Consider the following 15,865-nt stretch of genomic DNA (forward strand, 5'->3'; position numbering starts at 1 on the left):
TGTTACCCCCTTTTTTCCAGCCTAACAGTGCGCCAACCTGCCTTGTGTCGATGAACTCATCTTGGTACAATTAAAGCACTAAAAATTCTTTTCTAAAGAGCAGCAAGTAATATTTCACTACAGAAAAAATATTCGATATAACCATGATTATTTGATAACAAAACTTGAGTGTTGCAGCTCAATTGTCTGACGTCGACAGACAGATGAAATAGCACTTAAAGCAAACTGCAGCAATGTATCGACCCTCATCTTCAGTAGCTCAGAGAAATTCTTCATTAGATCTTTTGGATACTGAACGTTTTGACTTGAATTTTATCTTTAATATTCAATGAATATCATGAATGGGAACGCATCGTCAAAAAGGCGTAAGTTAGTCGTTAGTATAATGTTATTACATACGTCATTTTAAAATTTGAATAAATCATTATAGGTGTTAGTAGCTGACAAGCATTCAATTAAAAGTGGGCAAACTCCTTGCAAGAGAAAAGCTCAAAAGCCTTGCAAGAACAAATGGCAAAATTTCCCATGCCAAAAAATTGGTATAATACAGTAATCGGACAAAGAACAGCAGATAAATCCTCAGGGAAAACTAAACGTTCGAGATATCTCAAAGAAAACTCATGAACTCATTGGTTAAAACTTTTAACAGCGATCTGTTTTCAAAAAATATTCGCGGAATAAAGAAAAGTAAAAATAAAAGCCAGAGAAAGTCTATGCAAACATTAGCAATTTCATGAAACCTAGAATCTAATATGTGTTATGTAAACAAACTGCACATTATAGTTTTGAAATATAATTTGATAAAAAATTTTAAACTCATTGGCTAAAACGTTTCACAGTGATCTGTTTGTAAAAATTGTTGGCCGAGAAAATTTAAGGACAAATGTAAACGAAGGTCAGAAAACGAACAGCACAGGATAGCAATTTCAAAAAAAAACTTAAGCAATTTGAAAAAAAGTGGTTTTTTATAGAACTTAATGAAACTAAAATAATTTAACTTTTTTCCATTTAAAACGGAAAATTTTGAAGGTTCAATTTCATTTTAACTTTGTTTTTCTGATTCTTAAAAATCGGTAGATAACTGAGCATCAAATGGTAATTAATCAATATTTTGCAACGAAATTGCAAAAAGAATTACTGTTCTGCTTTTTTTTTACAGGAGAACTTAAGAGCTAGGAAGGATATAATACCCCTTAGCTTTTAGATATTGTTTCAAGTTTTAATAGTTTTTTCATGATAATTGTAATTAGAATTCTGTGATACTCTTGATCATTGGTTTGGAGCCACATTTAGGGAGGATAAAGCATTGTAGGCGGATAAATAATCAAGCATTGTGAGAGCAGCATTTAGCCCAAGTGAGGCCATACCTGCCTTGTGTCGCGCAGCCCATGCTGAGAAAATCCAAGCACTAAAAATACTTTTTAGAGCAGACTAGGACAAAAAATTCTTGTCAGACCTTCAAAAAGTTCTTGAACTTCAATAATCCTCGCCCATTTGATAAATAACAACACTGAGTGTTGCCGTTCAATTTCTTGACGTCAACAGACAGTGAAAGTAGCAATTACAGCAAACAACAGCAACGCATCGAGTCCCACCTTTAGTTGCTCAGAGAAATTATTTCATAAGATTTTTTGCATATTGAACGAGTTGACGCGTCGGTAGGTGTAAACTTTACTGAGCTTTATTTTTTATCGTTAATATTTAATAAATATAGTGAAATGGAACACATTATCAAAAAGGCATCAGTTAGCCGTTAGTATAGTGTTACTTCATACGACAATTTAAAAATTTAATAATCAATTCTTGGTGTTGGTAGCTGAAAAGCATTTAATTAAAAGTGAGAAAATTCCTCGCAAGAGAAAGCTCAAAAGCCTGGCACAAAAAATGAAATCCTAATTTACATCAACAGCTCTACTCTCAATCTATTTAAATTTAATTAATTTCGATAAAATATATGGCAATAAATTAGTGTAGATACAGGGAGCGGACAAATAACAACACTCAAAAATCCTCAGGGAAAAAAATTTTTTCAGAGAAAAACTTTTGAACTCATTGGTTAAAAAAACTCTCAACAATGGTCCGTTTTCAAAAGCCATGCGCAGAGGAAATTTAAAAAACGTAAACAAAGGTTAGAAAAAGTCTACGCAAAGAATGGCAGTTTCACAAAACCTAGAAACTAACACGTGTTACGAAAAAAAATTGCACAATAGTGTTTTGTAATACATTTTAAAAAATTAAAAGATTTTAAAAAATTGATAAAAGTGAGCAAATTGCTTCCAAGAAAACACCCTATGTTAAGTCCACAGCTATTCTGATTTTATTTAAATGATGTATCCAAATTTGATTGAACGAAATTGTGTAACTATAGTGCACGCATAAATAAAAGTGCCTTACATAACTTCGGGGAAAAGTTTAAACTTTTTATAATCGATCAAGGAAATTTTTACATTGGTTAAAACGTTTTTACATTGATCTGTTCTCGAAAACTGTACGCAGAGCAAAGCATGAAAAAAAAGTCTGCAAAGAACGGCAATTTCAGAAAACCTAGAAACATGTGCTTTGTAATAGAAACAAAATATAATTAATTTTAACAATTTGATTAAAAGTGACCAAATTCCTAGCACGAAAAAGCCCAGATATAAGAAAAACTGAAAAGAAATGACACCATCAATTAAATCAATAGCTCTACTCTCATTTAATTTAAATAATTTAACTAATTTCGATAAAATAATTTTGTGTAAATACAGTAAAAGGATAAACAAGAGAACAGATAAATCCTAGCTTGAACACAGCTGAATAAAGCCAGAACACGCAGTTGAAAAAATTGTCAGCAGAAAGTATATAAATTTTTTGTACTTTATCACTAAAAAAGCACTCGCCACACAATGGAGTGATAAATGCAAAGCTATTCTGTTTTGTTGAAGCTTTTATTAGGTACCGATGCCACTCAATATATTATTTGAGCTCAATAATTCGCACGGGATAAGAATTGTTTACTAGCTATTGCGAGAATTCAGGTGAACTATTTTTCAAAACAAAATTCAAAGTTTTTTCGATTTCGAAGCATTTAAATCAGTTTTCGGTCAGTAAGAACATCATACATCCTGTTCGCAGAGATACAACTGAACAATTGCTCTACATTTGAAAATTGATTTTATTTGAAAAAAGTAATTGTTGAAGTTTGTTGGACCAAGGGACAGAAAACAGAGCAGTGCTTTGATTTGATATTTATAAAAGATATCAAATTATCGTTGGGACAAACTTTAAAAATTCAATTTTAGATTTTGCATTTTATCTTTGATACAGAAACGATGACTCATCATTTTTTCACTGAGAAAAAATTGATCCACCGAGGGTTGGTGTCTGTAAAAGAACTGACCAATAAACGAAACGGAATGACGAGAAATTCCTGAAACAGGCGAAATATTGTTGGACTGTGACAGATATTTCTTTGGTTCTTTGAGAAATGAAAACTAGGTGGTGATCAGTTTGAATTGTGACACCTTATTTTGCAATACAAAACCCTAATCATTCTACTTCAGCGTGCGAACCCTGATTTTTATATCTAAGCAAAGTATTCCCCACGCGAGGCTGAATGGCTATCTTGCACCATCAAAATATTTTGAGAAAGGTTACTTTTAGTAATATTAGGGCTTCTGTGTTTCTTCACAAGGGTTACAACACCCACGAACGTTATAAATTGCCGAAAGTCAAGTCTATAGTACCAGAAGCTAAAATGCTAGAAGTTGCAAAATATAGCCAGAAATTCACATTCGTCATTTCAAAACTTTTAAGTTGCGTGTTTTAAGCAAGGTTACGTGGCTCTACTGAAGTCTCTTCGAAATTTCGTTTTAACATCTCCAACTGCTACGCGGTTCTCGATAAACGTCGGAAGTTCTTAATGACTTCAAGCAGAATCGCGCAACCTATACTGCACGACCCCTTCCAGTTTTCAAACTCAAAAAATGAAGCTGATTTCTGTGCGGTTGTTTCTGCAATCGCATGCCCGTCAACAAGTGCACGTGTTTCTCTGGCAGCTGTTAAATTTGGTTAAAAAACAGAACAGTATTTGTTTCAGAACCATCGTACTTCGTAAATCGACGAGAACCAAAAAACGAAATGTTTGAAAGAAGTTGTTTTGAAATAGACGGCTTCCAGAATATACAGTAATTCAAACAGATTTAACACAACCGACTAAAGTCGGGCGATTTACCCTCAAACAACTGGCGAGCGGTTCGCCTTGTCAGTAGCTAGAACAAAATCACATAAACGCGAAGACTACGCGCACAAGCAAAAATGGCTGTCACAATTTCGCAGCTATCCGCACACTGTTGGCAACTTATGAAGCATCCATTTTCATAACCAGTATTTTCATCAGATGAACTTTAAGTACTTGTGACCATAAACTCTTTTGTGAGAAAAATTTGAACGCAAACAGTTAAATTAATAGATCAATTTATCAATTTAATACGAAGTAAATATATGATATGATTTTCTAGCGCAATCTTGACAAATGGAACTGTTTCGTTGAAATTGAGCAATAGTTAGTAGTCTTTAACTTTTACTTTAGCCATATCAAAGAATTCATACAATCACCCAAGGTTGAATATTTTGGAGATTCAAAGGAAGACTGATTTTCTCATTTTCACCCCTAACGCTATAGTTACCCTAACTCGTATCATGAAGTTCAAGCCTCACAACTGATGTGGCCGATTACAGCCAAAAGGATTGCAAAGACACTTCAATTATTACGGGGAAACAGTTCGGCATTTTGACCACTTATAAAAATTAATGTCCAAGTAATCGTTTAATAAGTGGAAACAATTTTACAATGATTTCATCTTCTAAAGTCAGAAACAACATGCGCACTTTGGTGTGCGAAGAATAACATCGGTGGACCACCTTCCTCGTCCTCTTCATTACTTTCCCGTCTCCCGAACCCTTTTCCTCCCCTTACCTTCAAAGGAATCGGGGCTTGTTCCCAATCCATAACTGGTTCCATTTGAAACTCTTCCTCTTTTCCCGAGGTATCGTCATCCTGTGTCTGGGCAACCGAAGAGGTCTTTGGTTTGACACTAAATTGCGACTTGTGTTTAACTTGAGGCGCAGGTTTAGTTGCATTTGTTTTTGTAGAATGTGTCGGCGTTAGTAGAGTTTTTGTAGTTGATTGAGTTTTCGTTGTTGGTGGAGTTTTCGTTGTTGGTGGAGTTTTCGTTGTTGGTGGAGTTTTCGTTGTTGGTGGAGTTTTTGTTGTTAGTGTAGTTTTTGTTGTTGGTGGAGTTTTGGTGGTTGGAGGCGTTTTCTGTGACTGGCTTTGCACTGAAATAACAAGGATCGTACCGTAACAACTATCAAATTCATTCAGCTTCCTTAATTGGCGCAAATGACGTTTTTCAAATCAAGCAATTATCATGAAAAACCGCTTTAGGAAAAACCACCAATTCGAGCTTACTAAAAATTAGCAAAGCTCCGTTTAATAATGAGCAGACGTTTGCAGTGACGTAATATTTAACCATTAACTGAGAAAGCAGAACAAGCCACGCTAATTTCACCTACCAATGAGCTAAAGAACTTTGCTACTTATTAAGAAGGACTTACGGATTTAGATCGAACTCAAATTAACCTGATACATTTAGCATCTAATTCCGAAATTCAGAAAAGAGCTGATTAATTATTTGTTTAGAACAAAGACCAATGATCGACTTACGTCGGATGAATTGTTCTCAAACGACAGATGGGGTCAACTTAATTTAGAGGGGTGTAGTTTAGAAATGTTTTATGAGTGCAAAAAACCGACCCCACAGTCGTTCGAACCCCGGACCTCCAGGTTGACAGACGGACATCTTAACCACACAGATACAACACTTTTGATTTTCTTAGTTCACAATCGCATTTACCAACGAGAGCAACTTAGATCACTCAAAAATTATGAACAAGTGTGAAAAGTCACTCAAGAAGTTAAAGAGCCAAAACGTTCAGGAGAAAAGTTTGCATAAAAAACAGACGACAGAATACCGGAGACGACTCGAAGAGTAGTGCAATAAAAACTACTAAACCTACCTATTTCAGAAATATCAAAAAAAGTTAGAAACAACCAATTTTTAGTTAGGAATGTGGTAAGGCGTGTGGGGGGGGCTAAGTTGGTGGTTAGATAGGTGCTCAGGGGTTAGGTAGGTGATAGGTGTGGGGGGTTATATATGTTACGGAGAGTTGGTGGAGGGTAGATAGTTGGAGAAGTAGATTGTTGCGCGGGTTGGGTATTTGGGGGTAGGTAGTTAGAGGGGGTAAATTGAATTGCGGTCGGTGGATGGGTATCCAGGGGGGTTCGATTTGGGGCTAGATAAGTGTAGGAGGGTTGGTGGGGTAGGTAGTTGGGGGTCGATATGTAGGTGGATGTTCTGTAGTTAAGATAATAGGAGAGACTTGTATATGATCAAGAACTCTAAAATGACCTGTTCACTTTGAATATTTCCAGCAGTTATTATTTTCTATCCTTAACCAACTAAGTAGCTGTTAAAGTCCAATCATCGAAAACAAGTCAATTTTCAAAAACAGGCAAAAGTTTGAAAAGAAAGAAGTCAAAACTCAATTAATTAACCTTGCTTCAGCTAAAAAAAACAGCAGGTTAAGTTGTGAATTGTAATCCAAGAAATAGCCGGTCTTTTGAGCTGACAATTATCATCTTTACAGCAACTTTAAACTCAGACATTCAACAAAGCTCACGACCCTATATAAGCAACACTACAAAATCGAAAAGCAATTAGACATTTTTTCAAAGATCTAGTGTTTTAGGAATCACCAAAGAAAACTATGAAAAAATGGCCAATATCCATCCTTACAATGAGTTCGCAACACTGCGAAACAATGACAATGAAACAGGCAAAAAACGACAAATTTGCAAAAAAAGAGTACTTTTCTGAAAGTCAGCAGAGTAAAAAAAGAAAAAAATAACAATTTTAAGTATCATAAACATCAAGCAGAAAAAACTTATGAAGTCATAAAATATCCTTTAGCAGTTGTGATGGCTTAAAAAGCCAAATAGAACTACAAATGAAGGAAAGATTTACAAACTCACATAGGCATTTCAGAAAGAAACGGTATCTCTCTCAGTGATAACGTTACCTATAAGTTCTAGCCAAAATGTTGACCCAAATTCGGCCTCAATAGAATGCCAAAAAGAATTAATATTTTTGAGACTAAGCGATAAGACCACAAGATAAGCAACAACCATGCAAAATTATTTTGTAATAAAAAGTAACCAAATCACAAAAAACGGTTTTATGAATTCAAACAAGTAACTATATTCACATATGTTTCATTTGCAACCAATGATACCTGTCTTTATTAAGACTAAGTGAAAAGACAACACAATTACAAAGGGCAAAATTCCAAAAAATCACTAACATTTTATGACAACAAAGAGTGTCAAAGTCAAAAAAGCATTAGCTGTCCGTTGAAGAATTAACGCAAACGCCAATAGGCGCAATTCGACCACATGTATCATATTAAAAGCACCCAAGAAAAGCACTGCAAACAAGTACGTGAGAACAAATTGCTCTCAGGGGCCGAAAATTCATTCAAACATCCATTTCTTACCCCATCTTTAACGGTAGTTCGAAAAAAAATTAGGCTTCAAATCTACTCGCTTTTTTGTTCCCTGTACAACTAAAGCGTGACCAAATTCAACACTATAATTGGACTTTTAAAGAAAGAAAAAGTGCAAGCAGATCTTATAACAAACATAGCCTGAAGAAATCCGGAAACAACTCGAAGTAGAAAAATGGCCATCCTCATATACCTAATTCACATACATTATTAGACTTAGCGTATGGAAACAATAACAGAAATAAACAGGAGAAAAGTAACTGAAAAAAAAATGATATAGCATCTGATATATTTACTTTAAGTTGCAACCAGAAAAAAAATGACTGAATACCTTGAAAAACAAGTATTTTGCAAAAATAAATAAACCCAATTGACAGAAATCCCATCAAACTAGTTTCATAAAGAAAAAATGAGGAACAGAAAAAATTAAAGAGAAAAAGAGATGAACGACAAAACAAAAAAAAATTAACCAAATCTTTAACAAAATACTCTAACATGCATTTTCCCAAGCAATGATCATGAAAAAAATGATGTCAGTTTATTTCCTTGAAAATAGCAATGTCTAGCTTTCAAGTGTCAATTGATAGTAGCAACAGCAAAAAGCATAATTACAGAAAAAAAACAAAAACTTGGAAGACATAAATCGGTAAAATCTCATTCAAAATGAAAGACAGTCAAAGCTATTATAATAATATCAACCACAAAATTCACCATATGCAATAAAAATTGAAGAAATGTGCAAAAACTGACCTAAAAACTTGAAAAAGGCAAAATGTCTTGAAGTGTACTATTTACTTCAGATGATCAAAAATGCTTCCGAACGCACGAATATTAGATTAGATAATTGAGAGACGCGCCTTCGACTGAAAATCTTGGATTTAGAACTAACAAAACGGATTCGAAAAAGCGCACGTGCTCAAACTCGCTCAGCTTATTTTTTTCACACCTTCTCTCGCTCTCTCTCTCTCTCACACACACACACACACTCTCAAAAAGACATGAACAGCAAAACCATTTTCTTTTCTCTGCTCTTCAATTTTTTTCAGCAGTTTGAGCTAAACACTTTGAATTTACGCATTTCATTTCCTGTTTCAAATACATTCCAACAAAATTACCGATAAAAAAGATGCTCCACCAATACTCCTCTTCGAGTCGCAAAAAACAGCGCACAAATACAATCCAGATCTTTGGATTGTAAGAAACCCGTAATACCAAAACTCCTCTTCCAGTAGTCAATTAATCGCTCTCGCTTGTTCAGTCACTTGTTCAAAAAAAAATATTTTTAAAATAAACAAACCGTCAAAATATATCTCAAGTTAGCAATTTTTATGGAATTTACCATAGCTGAGGTTTTGGATATTATTAGTTCATGTTTCCAGAATGACATTAATCTCTAATATTACTAATAATAATTTCACGGGACAGAGAAAATTGTAATCATATCACGCAGTCACAAATTCAATTTCCTTCTCAAACGCTATGGAACTTGTAATCTGTCTTTAATCGATAAATCACTAACACACATACCCAGTTTGAGCTTTTTATAATTAAAAAACTATACCCAGAATCGTTGTTCAAGGGTGCCCTTTAAATTTTGATTTTTCATTCACCATTATCGCGCGTTATAACTCATTTACGCTGATGGCACTAATCTTGATTTCCCCATTGAGTTGTATCAATGCCCATAACGAAAATCTTCCCACTGATATCTATCTGTTTATGAAGTGATCTAGTAATTTTGACTTTACCCTGAACACTGATAAAAGGGAAAATTTAGACAAAAAATTGATATCAAGACTTTCAATTTCATGTCTTTTTGTTTTTCCTCGGCTAGACCAATAAACGAATTTTGTACGTTGCTCTTGTTACTAAGCTACTCAAATTCACAAGCTACATAATGCTGCTGAAAAACTCGAAAGGCTGACAACTCAATGCTGCTAACAAAGGAAAACAAAATGTATCGCGATCGACACTTATCTCAGGCGTAGATAATTTTAACCCTTCAGAGTCTCCGGAAACTCTCAGCATCGATAAAATTCTCCACATGCATTCATTAGATGCCCATCGCTTAACTCATGTTTCATTTGCCTACGGATGTAGCATGGTTCACTGTTTGTTTTTTCGTGATTCGTCTGCTAAACTTCATCTACGATGATATTCAACAGAAAAAAGTCGATTGCAAGTTCTTAATATTAATACAAATCAGTTAAGATTATTCAAAACAATTGATCATGCATCCAAGTCGAGTAAAGACCAAAACTGTAGAGTTTAAAATTCAGCTAAGGTGGGCCAAGCCGTAGCCTCCAAATTTCAATAAATTTTGAAAATAACTCCTAAGTACTCCTAAGTTTTCCCTAAGTAAGCCCTCTAGGCGACTTTAATTCTCTTAAGGTGCTTCTGCTAACATCAAGTGCATATGCCTACTAAGAAAACTACATCAAAATAAGCCGAATCAAAGTATTGATTGACTCTCCGTCTTACCAACAGAAAGGAGAAGATCTACATACAAAACTAAATTCGAAAACAAGCTCTGAAAAAATACAAGAAATGAGAGGCATATATACCTGTACATAATAAAGATACAATCAAGTCCGAGAATTATTTTTAAACCTTATCATTTGAGAAAACGCCTAAAAACCCATATAGTTAAAACAAGTTCGTCCCCTATTTGGAAAATAACCTCTAATTTTATCTGCGAATTACAAGTTTCATTAAAAGTTTAAATATGTTCTGTTGGAAGAAAGGCAGAACTGCCATTACTTATCAAAATAAAAATTTGCTGAATAAACCGCCTATTAAGTCCTAACTTACTTAGCCATTATACTTTTATTCTGATCCAAATCGAAACTTCTGAGAAATATCGCAAGGTTAGTACTTGTGCTATATTTTCTAAAAATTTAAGAAATTCAATTCCAACAATTGGCCAAGAGGGGCAATATGATCGTATGAGCCACTTAAGTATACTTGTCGGGATCCTATTGCAGAATTTTTAATTATTCTAAATTGCGCCACTTGGTTTGTTCATCTCAGAGCTGCTGTTTCCCAATCCATTGCATTCAAAACCGCGTCAGCACTGAAATCAATTTGGAACCGTTGTATTCAAACATGACCGTGTTCGGAGGCGTTGTGTTCAGTCATGTCATGTGTTGGGAGACAATAATTTCATTAGGTCTTAAAATGAAATGATTAGAGCTTATTATAGACTTCTACCAAGATTTAAAGCGAAAATCAACCCAATTTCGGCACAGCTTTGATTGGCCTCTTAAAATGTCTGAACGAGAAGCGTAAAAAAGTCACTCGATGTCAAAACGGTCAGTAAAATCAAGTGAGAACTAGCATGAAAGGTTAACAGGATTCAAATAAATGCTTCATACTTTGTTTGAGAGCGATTAAAATACAAATGCAGCTGAAATGGAAGTAGAGAGATCGAAAACGACTAACATGTTTTCAATTTGTTCTGATACATTTTTCGGGTGGTGTCAGTGATTGGACCGACGGTGACTCCCAATTTGGCCAACTCTTTTCTCAGCTCATCATCCGGTTTGACAGGAGATACGGAGGCTTTGCTTGACACACCTCCTGTAACAATAACAATATCTCATACTCAGCATTTCGTGGAACTGTTCAATATAAAAACACACTAAGAAGCCAAACATCAATGATTAACAGAGGAAAATTTAGAATAGACTATTTTTTTATATATTCAATCGGTGTCAGGACAAAATACCCAATGCCAAAATACCCAATGTGACAAAATGCCCAAAATATACTCAATATTTTGTCTATCAGACCGATTATTTAGCATTTAGTTAGTACATTTGGCCATGCCTCGCGGGCCATGAGCATGCCTCACCGGCCCATGGGACTTGATATGAAACTATCACAACCGAACATGTGATTAAAGTACGAGATTAATTATGAGAAAAAATGCTTGTAATACCGAGTGCTAATTTGTAATCGGACTATTGAACGGAATGATGAAAGGAAGTAAATTGAGTATAATGGCATTGGGTATTTTGGCATTGGGTACTTTGTCATGCAACCATTCATTCGCTTGCATAATATACAGTAACATTGACATTTCTGCAGAGGGAGTTAAAATCATGCGAACGTATGCTTAAGTCAGCAAGAAAACAGTCAACAAGAAAACAGCAAAAATTAACTCAAGAAGAACGAATTGCTCTCAAAGGACGGGGGATCGTTGTAGACTGCGTAAGTTAAGTACACTGGTCAGAATTTTTGATTTCACTATGTAAATAGTCAACAATAAGCGAGCGCAATTGAGTTGTTGTTTTTAGATTTAAAAGAAGCGTTTCGGATCACACAAAAACAAGCCAAGTCTGAAACGTCAATTGAAAGATCAAATGATTCGGGCCAAGGGGGTAGTATATTAGGCTAAAACTTGATTAGTCAAAATAAAATTTTGTAGACATTAGCGGAAAGTTTTCACTATAAAAACTGCAAAAATTAGGCGAATAACAATTGCAACAGTTGAGAGCATAGTATTTGCAACTCCAAGCGCACTTGCCAAAGTTATACAAAATGATTTACTTGGTAATGGTACGTGCTACGTAACTGTGGGGTGCTTAACGTGTTCTGGTCACAAAAGAAGACCTAAACAACGTAAAGTGGTCAAGTGTTCACAAAACCTGTCTTCACTCTAGAAAATACGTCGCAAAAAGGTAATATGAAGTTTATTTTGCTCAAATGATCCGGAATTTTGCTTCGCTCGAGTTGAAATTAATTCAGCAACATTTACCGCATTACTGCCAAACATCTGTAGAAAAAGCTATTGAGATTATTTTTGTTGTTAAGACAAACTTGGAATCAAACAGCACCGAGGGCACGGGAGATAAATTTACACCAAAGTTCGAAGAAATAATTAAGCTTTATGTGTTCTCTTCTTCGAACTTTTTGCATGAGACAACAAAATAAGATCTTTTCCGTTCTCTCTCCCCGCCAGCTTAGTAGATGCATACTAATTACAATCTAAAGAGCTATTTTATCACAATGATTCACTATGTAATGGATCGTCTTCTATAAATAGCGGATGAAATAACGTTCTGGAGGGGACTACTTTATATTGTCGAGTGGATTTTGAAGTGCCATAAATTTTTCAAATGGGTTTGCTTAATTTCCACAAAGTTGAAAAATTTAGCCAATTCACCTTATTTCCCCGCCCAAAATAAATTCAAAGTTTAAAGTTTATTTAACTCTCCAATGTTTGGATAGTTTATTGACGGTGCTAGGACAACAGATCGAAAGCGAAAATTGGGACAATAGATCGAAAATTAAATTATTCAAGTTACGTATTGGCCTGGCCAATCAGATTTGAGCGCTCATATATTATACAGCATATAACATGTTCTGTTGTGATATTTTGTTCGGTTGTGATGATGCTAGGAAAATTGGCCGACAGGGCGTTTAGCCGACAAGGAAAAATGGGAAATTTAGCCGACAGTTTTATCATAATTGGTCATAAAAGTCTCATTGGTCCATAAAAGTCTCAGTAGTTCGGTTGTGATAGATTCATATCAAGTCCCACGGGCCGCTGAGGCATGGCCATGGCCCGCGAGGCATGGCCAGATGTGGTTAAATACCTTTGTTACGCTAGTTGATAGACCTTCGTTCCAATAGTCGATGAAAAAACTGCGGTATATTTGTCCGCTTACGAAATAGTGTTTTAAATTGGCCAATCACAGCTTTAAAATAAAATTATTTGCTCATTTTACTTAAATTGTCGGCTAAATTTCTCATTTTTTGGTTGTCGGCTAAACGCCCTGTCGGCCAATACGGCGGCCACCCTCGCGAGGCATGGCCATAATGTGGTAATTATATTGCAGCTCTTAAATAATGCTTAATTTCAACCAATAAGATAAAGATTAATTTTCGATCTATTGTCCCAATTTTTCTGTTTCCGATCTGTTGTCCTTTCGATCTATTGTCCGGTCACCATTATTGACATACCTTTTTACACTATTGATCCCGTAAGCTAGATCTAGATGATATCTAAACTCACTGGCAAAAGTAAATGTAATCGCAATTTTGCATTCAAAAGTGCCTATTATTTCTCTATTTCTGAGATAACATAAAACTATGCCGACGTTATTAAGAGTGCCGAAAGTGAAATTTATTTCAGGAGTGCCGAAATCATGAAAAGAGTCTTTCTGTGAAATCAAGAGCATCTAAAGTAAATTTAAAAAACTTTCAGGGTACGCTGATCACATGTTCGGTTGTGATAGATTCATATCAAGTCCCACGGTCCGCTGAGGCATGGCCATTGCCCGCAATTACTTTTGTTTACTTAAGGTTTGTCTTTCTGCAGTTTTCGATTTCTAATAAACAATAAGTTTTATAAGAATGCCGAAATTGGTTCTCGTTTGTGATTGGCCGATAATTTTTTTGCGTCATCTCCGTAAATTAACGTGATTGGTTAAGAAATTAATCAAGATAAAAATTGAATAAATTTTCGGCACTCTTATAATCGGCATAGTATTACGTCGGCATAGTTGAACGTCACCATTTCTGAAGACAAATTAAGTCAGACTAACTTTGGCCGTTTGTTTTCATTTGTATATCAATCTTCGCATAGTCATCATAAACTCAAAACCTCACAATTCAGTTAAGCTGCAAAGCTCATTTACCCAAAAAATCCAAAAGCAGTCCTTGACAAAATTAAACGTAAAAATTCAATTTTTCATGGTTAATTGCCTGCTTCAGAAGCCACTTTTAGTCAATATAACTAGCCAATTCTTCGATTTTTAGATCAATCGACGCATAATCATCAAAATTTTTAACACATCTATTTTCGGATAAACTGACAAACTTACTAACAGAGGAAATTCAGATAGAAGTTGGCCAGTTTTACATAGGCAGCTGTATTATAATTATAAGTCACATGGGAAATCTGTTCAACTTGCTCATGCCTCCATATTCTTGAACAAGATTTTGCATTGTGAATTCAACAACTTTATGAGCAAGTTAAAACAATTCACGTGCGACTCAAAATACAGCTGCCTACGGATCAAAAACTGTCCAAGCATTGATGTAATCTTGTATAAAGTTAAAATATGAATTTTTAAATGCAAAGAAAGTTCAGGTTTTAACTGATTTTTGACTGTCAGCATGAATTTTATGAACTTTGCTTGAAAGTAATTAATTGCTATCATTCATAGAGTGGAGCCAATCCATGATAGGCATTTCAAAGCAGTAACCAAACCAAAATGATCGCGGCTTCAGCGATGCGGCATTTCCATCATTTAACTTGCAACTTTCATCAATAGTATATATTTAGCTTAGCTTGCTTATTTAATAATTCTAGTTTTATAACTTCGACTAGTTAAAGAACATAATACGTGAAAAATTTAGATTAATATTAGTTTACTATTTGATTATTATTTCGCAACTAGGTGCAATTGTTTTTTCATCCGATAATTTACAACTGATCACAATTTTTTTTTTACTAAGAGGCCTGTAGTATCAGTATTTTTGGAGCATAAGTCCATAATAGTGCAACAATTGGAGAGAGCATGCTCACAGAGTTGGAATTTTTAACAAAAGGAAACTAAACTGCAATAACACACGCATCATAAAACATTTCAAGAAACTTACTCAATTGAATCAATTTCTTCTCGTAAACAGTTCTGGTGGTGGCTGAAAATGAAATGAACAATATTTTTGAGACACTTGGACTTAAATCAAATTGTAGCAGATACACTTACAAGTGATGGGTCCTACGTTTGAGGCATTCAGTTTGAGCAACTCATTTCTCAGCTGATCATTTGAAAGTTTCTGAACATCAGTAGCCATTGTTCATTAACCTGAAAGTTCATTCAATGAAAACCTTAATCGCTTTTTAACTATCAATAGCATTAGTTGTTGAGAGTAAGTAAATCAAAAACTTAATCATATAAACGCACTCAATTCAATTGGAATTGTATGAACGAATGAAAAAGATTTGAAGAAATGTGACGTCATATGGTCGTAAAAATATCTTGACGACGAAATAAAAAAAGCAGGACGAGTCCTAACACAATTCAAAGAGTGTTCATTGACTGAACAAACAACTTGACTAGAACGGATAATAATGGATTGCAAAAACAATTTTCAAAAAATCCAATTCTAAAATTGAAAAATTAGGAGAAATGAAAGTCAAATTGACGCAAGTGAACAAAAAAATCAATCAAGAAAGCGAACTTTTGTTCAAACACCGCTTTCTCACTTTAAATCAAAATTGAATCAAACAAGCCACTTGCTTTTT

The 15,865-nt window shown here is 34.7% G+C and overlaps 1 protein-coding gene across 2 annotated transcripts; it reads right to left on the minus strand.

The window, feature by feature from the left end:
• Positions 1 to 4,717: 4,717 nt before the first annotated feature.
• Positions 4,718 to 15,464, minus strand: LOC142340893 (uncharacterized). 2 transcript variants are annotated; one of them, XM_075391665.1, is made up of 5 exons: positions 15,327 to 15,464; positions 15,217 to 15,258; positions 11,047 to 11,184; positions 5,224 to 5,319; positions 4,718 to 5,169 (listed from the first exon to the last, which is right to left on the minus strand). In XM_075391665.1, exons 1-5 carry the CDS (start codon positions 15,412 to 15,414, stop codon positions 4,838 to 4,840), a joined length of 696 nt encoding a protein of 231 aa, XP_075247780.1. In that variant the 5' UTR covers positions 15,415 to 15,464; the 3' UTR covers positions 4,718 to 4,837. The 2 variants fall into 2 exon arrangements, with proteins under 2 accessions (XP_075247780.1, XP_075247779.1); XM_075391664.1 differs by having other exon boundaries at positions 4,719 to 5,319; positions 15,327 to 15,462.
• Positions 15,465 to 15,865: the final 401 nt, after the last annotated feature.

The sequence above is a fragment of the Convolutriloba macropyga genome, chromosome 6 (genome assembly GCF_964194025.1).
Source record: "Convolutriloba macropyga chromosome 6, txConMacr16.3, whole genome shotgun sequence".
Lineage (NCBI taxonomy): Eukaryota > Metazoa > Xenacoelomorpha > Acoela > Convolutidae > Convolutriloba > Convolutriloba macropyga.

Bases quoted from the DNA above. Each gene is read 5' to 3' on its own strand.
- LOC142340893 (XM_075391664.1), bottom strand. From the start codon at position 15,414: ATGGCTACTGATGTTCAGAAACTTTCAAATGATCAGCTGAGAAATGAG. The intron at 15,259-15,326 runs GTAAGTGTATCT...TTTCATTTTCAG, and splicing joins AAACGTAGGACCCATCACTT to CCACCACCAGAACTGTTTAC. The intron at 5,320-11,046 runs GTTAGTCGTTTT...TTGTTATTTCAG, and splicing joins TCAGAACAAATTGAAAACAT to TGCAAAGCCAGTCACAGAAA.